Source organism: Rhagoletis zephyria, unplaced genomic scaffold (genome assembly GCF_001687245.7).
Source record: "Rhagoletis zephyria isolate East Lansing unplaced genomic scaffold, Rhagoletis_zephyria_1.1 Rzeph_scaffold_26899, whole genome shotgun sequence".
In the NCBI taxonomy this organism is placed as follows: Eukaryota; Metazoa; Arthropoda; class Insecta; order Diptera; family Tephritidae; genus Rhagoletis; species Rhagoletis zephyria.
Genome location: NW_016183957.1, coordinates 1 through 4773, shown reverse-complemented (window position 1 = coordinate 4773; position 4773 = coordinate 1). Strand labels below are relative to the sequence as shown.

General features: G+C 41.5%; 1 protein-coding gene across 1 annotated transcript; it reads left to right on the top strand.

Annotated features, from left to right (window-relative positions):
- Positions 1–622: 622 nt before the first annotated feature.
- LOC108382424 (chromatin modification-related protein eaf-1-like) lies at positions 623–3505 on the top strand (the record flags this gene model as incomplete). The annotated part of the gene is made up of 2 exons (XM_017638797.1): positions 623–3196; positions 3271–3505. Coding segments are annotated over 2 exons (2787 nt in total), but the record flags the coding sequence as incomplete, so codon positions are not given.
- Positions 3506–4773: the final 1268 nt, after the last annotated feature.

Sequence of the window (4773 nt, the reverse complement as noted above, 5' to 3'; positions counted from 1 at the left end):
ACTTTCAAAAGTCTCTATCATCTGATGAGCTTAGAAAACTGCTTTGGTTCGTATAGACTGTTAATTTAATGTTATTTTATGTTATAATGTTACTAGGCTCTTATTTACTAAAATTTTCAGGTAACAAAAAAAAAATTCAATATAGATGTTACTTGTCGTAGTCGTTTTTTTTTTTTTTTGAATTTATGGCTTATTTTTTATAAAATCAAATAACGCTGTTTGCAAGTGGACTACTCATAAACTTGGATTTATTTGGTTTTTGTTCTAATAAAAAAAAAATTACGACAAAAAGGTATGCCACGAAGAACATTGTGCATATTATAAATTGGCAAACTGTAGTTTTTCACATGTAAAGGCTGTTTTCAAATCGAAGTTTTTTGAATTTTTAAGCAAATGATTTATAAAAAACACCAACTATAAATTTCCACATCTGCAAAAGCAGTTTTCTAATATCTAATAAATTCTAATAAATTTCTGCATAAAAACTTCCCACTTAAGTTACTAAGGTTATGAAGTTGGCTTCAATTGATAGGATTTATAAAAATGCCTTTTCCAAATATTATCTAAAATATAGCACAGACATGCGAAAACTATAGACAATAAAACTCATCCTCCATTCCAGATGCTTAACAATGCGCACGTCATATTGCAACAGCCTTCGGGTCAACAAGTTTTAATTCAATCTCCACAACACTCGGAAATAATTATGCGTCAGCCCATGCCACAGCAACGCATTATCTATAACACAAATCGTGTTTTGTATTCACCTCAACAGCAACAACAACCGCAGACTCAGGCTGTACTTCAGCAATCTCCGCAATCGCATCAGCAACATCCGCAGCAGCAACAGCAGCATATACAATTACAAACATCTTCCACCACAACACCTATGCACACGACAGCGCGCCTTGTTCAGACGAGAGTAGGTGCCTCGCCCCAAGAGACAGTCCAGCAACATCAACAGCCCCAACCTCAACAAAATGTTGTGTTTCATCCCATTCAGGCAACCGCAGTTCAGAATCCTCAGCAGTTAAAGCCCCAGTTGCAGCAGCAATCTCCATTGCAAATGCAGCAGCAACCGCAGCAACAATTGGTGGCAACAGCATTGACTGGGGGAGTGTCTGGAGGTGGTGTTATGCGCGGTGCTATTCGTAATAAGTCACCACGCGGAGGTGGTGCTCTTGGTGGTACGCATACTCTGATCGCTCGTATGCCTGCTACTCCGGTAAGTCGGGCTGTGCGACCGCAGATGACTGCATCAATGCAGCCACAACTACACCAGCAAACACCCCGTGCACCACGGCCCAGAGGAGGCGCAAGCGGTACAAGAGCACGTGGTGCCGCACGTGGAGGACGCGGTGGAGCATCGCTCGCTGGAAGAGGAACGCAGGTAACGGCAACAACAGTGCAGCAACAACAACAATCTCAACAATTACAGCCACAACAGCAAATATCAACTTCACAGCAACTCATACAGAACGCCGTAGTTCAGGGCAAAAATATCACAATTTTAAATCCACAAGGACAAGTGAAACACATATATCGCAACATTACCGAAACGCCCCAGCAACAGTTGCAGTTACTAGCAAGTTCCGCGCAGCAGCAACAACGGGCAACGCAGCTGGTGGGTGCCCGCTTCCGTGCTCCAATTGTTACCGCAGGAAGTGGTGCAGGAAGCAGTAACAGTTCCGGTAGTAGCAGTGGTAACTATGAATTGGACTTAGAAGACAGTATTCAAGCGGTTGTGGTGAAGAAGGATCAGCAAAAACCGGCGGTTTCGACCGCCAACATTACAAACCCCCCCGTAGGTACCACACTGACTAGCTACTACACCAAAGAGGATGATGATACGCGTTTGGTACGCACCCAAAATGGCACATGTATTACCTTGGCCGAGTATCGCAAACGTCATCCGCCCACGGCTGGATCGTCTACTACAACTACAGCCACTATTTTGCAAATGAAAGCCCCACTACGCGCGAGTGGACCACAACCGCCCAATAAAATGTTACCGACGCATGCCTCCGGAAGTACAGGGATGGTGCCAATCGCACGGGTCGCACCCCAACAAGTTCAACAGCCTCAACAGTCACAACAATCGCAAATGCCTACGACAACTTCAACGTCGTCCTCAGCAGTTCACCGCACTTCGCACAACAACTACGAAATTCACACACAACATGTCATGCAGAATCGGAACAATACGCAAATGGCGGAGAAAGATCGAAATAGCGCTAAAATGTTGGTAATATTGGTGTCTGGTGAACAACGTCTCATAACATTCACATTGCCACGTGAATCTTGTACCGTTCAAGATCTACTCGAACAAGTTGGAGTGCCATTTGATAGTTCAACAACCATACAGTGCGTGGAGAATCCTGGTGCAAATATCGATTTTGTTGTCACTGTCGGGTTTTCAGTTCAGGAATCTGCCAGCGAGCTAATATCGCGCGCAGAACAGACTTTGCAAATGAATAGACAACAAGATGCAACTGCCGCTAGCAGCTTAGCGGCAACTAATTCTGCTTCTGCTTCAGTTAGCAGCGGAGGAAATACAACTGTTTCACAGGGCACCATTCCACAGCCAACGGCAACTGCTAGTTATGGGAATCCGGCGAATAGTGCAGCTCAAACTGCTAATTCTACTGTTGTCCCTGAAACGGCACATAAAGATGCACATACTAACAGTCCAGCAACAACCAGTACTACTAACAAATCTTCCACAGTACCAGCAGCAACAGAGGATGTACCCCGTAAAATTATACAAGGATTTCTTGCTGTCTGTCAAAGCTGCGGCTTTAGTGGATACGACCATGCTAAATGCGAACGCTGCAAAAGAGTTTTCCTCGATCCACCGAAGCGTGTCCCATGTGTGAAGAGTTTAGGCAGTAACACCACTTCAACGCCTGGTGAGACGACTGCGACTAAAGCCATTGGCAGCAGTGAGCTTGCACCAAGCGAAAAACGTCGTGGAAGTGATTTATTAGCACGAGCTCAAGCTAAAAGTGCTCTTAGCTACAGCAATAGTGCCGCTAGCAGTGGTACTCCGACGCGCGGACGTGGTGGTCCGGGCGGTGCTGGACGGGGTCGCAGTACTCGCAGTGGACGTCGAGCTGCCGAAATTGAACCAGTAATTCTCACGCTAAGCAGTGATGAAGAAGATGACGATGAATCATCCAATAAAGCACCAGGATCGGTAAGTACATATTCGGTGCTCACCGTAAGGAATACAGCTAATAATGCAAAAAAATTTCACATTTAAATTTACAGTTTTCATCAAATTCCAATGCTGCCAATTCTATGAGCTGTAATACAAAAAATTACGAGCCATTGGGCTTCGAAACAACAATGCCAGATGTAGATGAAAATGCAGTATATGCTGGTGAGTTCTATATTTTTGTCGTAGTAAGCTATTTATATATATGCATTAAAAGAAGTGGAAATAAAATCGGCTATTCATACCATGCAATGACATCAAAATGACAAAGTCGTTACCCGCGAGTCCTCACCTCTGGAAAGAATTGGCATAACGCAAACTGTCAAAATTCAAAATTGATCTTATACCATGTTCGGACCGACAACGAAAACACTTTGAAAACAAGTTTTGGGATTGTGGGCTGAAAGCTGTTGGCACCGGCTGTTAGTGTTTTCGTTAACATTTCTTTCATCCTTTGCTTACAGTTTTGCTACGAAAAAACAAAATCAAAATCTTTGCCTTTCATTTCCTTCTCATATGGGCTGTTTTTGCTTATGCAGCGTTTTTGCTGCATTTAAAATGCAACATTTAGCACTTTCGAAGATATGTTTTCGAAGAGCGTTCATGCTATCGCATTTAGCAAATGTACATTTACGCGAGCTCGAAATCGTATGCTTTTGACAGACAGCCGTGTTCCAGTCGCCTATTCAGATCCGTATCTATTAAGATCTATTCTCACGCAGAAAATAGTGTGCAAAAAACCCTACTGAAAAGGAAAAAAAATTGAACCAAAAATTCTCTACAAAAACTTAAATCGTTTTAACCATAACCGAACATATGTTTGTGCATATATTCATTTGTCCGTGCTGTCAATTAAAATTTCCTCACTTAATTAGGAAACAAAACAAACAGAGTTGATCACAGATGTCTATCATCATCACATCGATGTTGAATTTGCGTAACTTTTCTTTATCCAAATAATGTAAATTTTTTTTTTGGGATTTGGGTAGGTTGGCCGGTTTAATTGTAAACCACCACCAGGTTATTCCTCTTAGTATGTTATATTCCAACGTTGCTCCACTAATACACGTATGGTAATATCGCTGAGGGACAGAACCACGTGCAAAGTTTCTGCTGGTCTAACGTCTTAAATTTTTTTATTAATTATGTATTAGATTGTATTAATCTGTATNTTTTTTTTTTGGGATTTGGGTAGGTTGGCTGGTTTAATTGTAAACCACCGCCAGGTTATTCCTCTTAGTATGTTATATTCCAACGTTGCTCCACTAATACATGTATGGTAATACCGCTGAGGGCCAGAACCACGTGCAAAGTTTCTGCTGGTCTAACGTCTTAAATTTTTTTATTAATTATGTATTAGATTGTATTAATCTGTATGTATTTAATGGCAGGGAAATAAGTCTACGTATCGCCAGGTTATATCTCAAAATTAATAATTTTATAATTATACGTCAGATGTTTGTTAAAATTTAATTTTATACTTTAATAATTTTCATGCAAACTGTATTTCATCAGTTCTATAGCAGTTTTTAGTTATTTTTCCAATCAACAGTTAT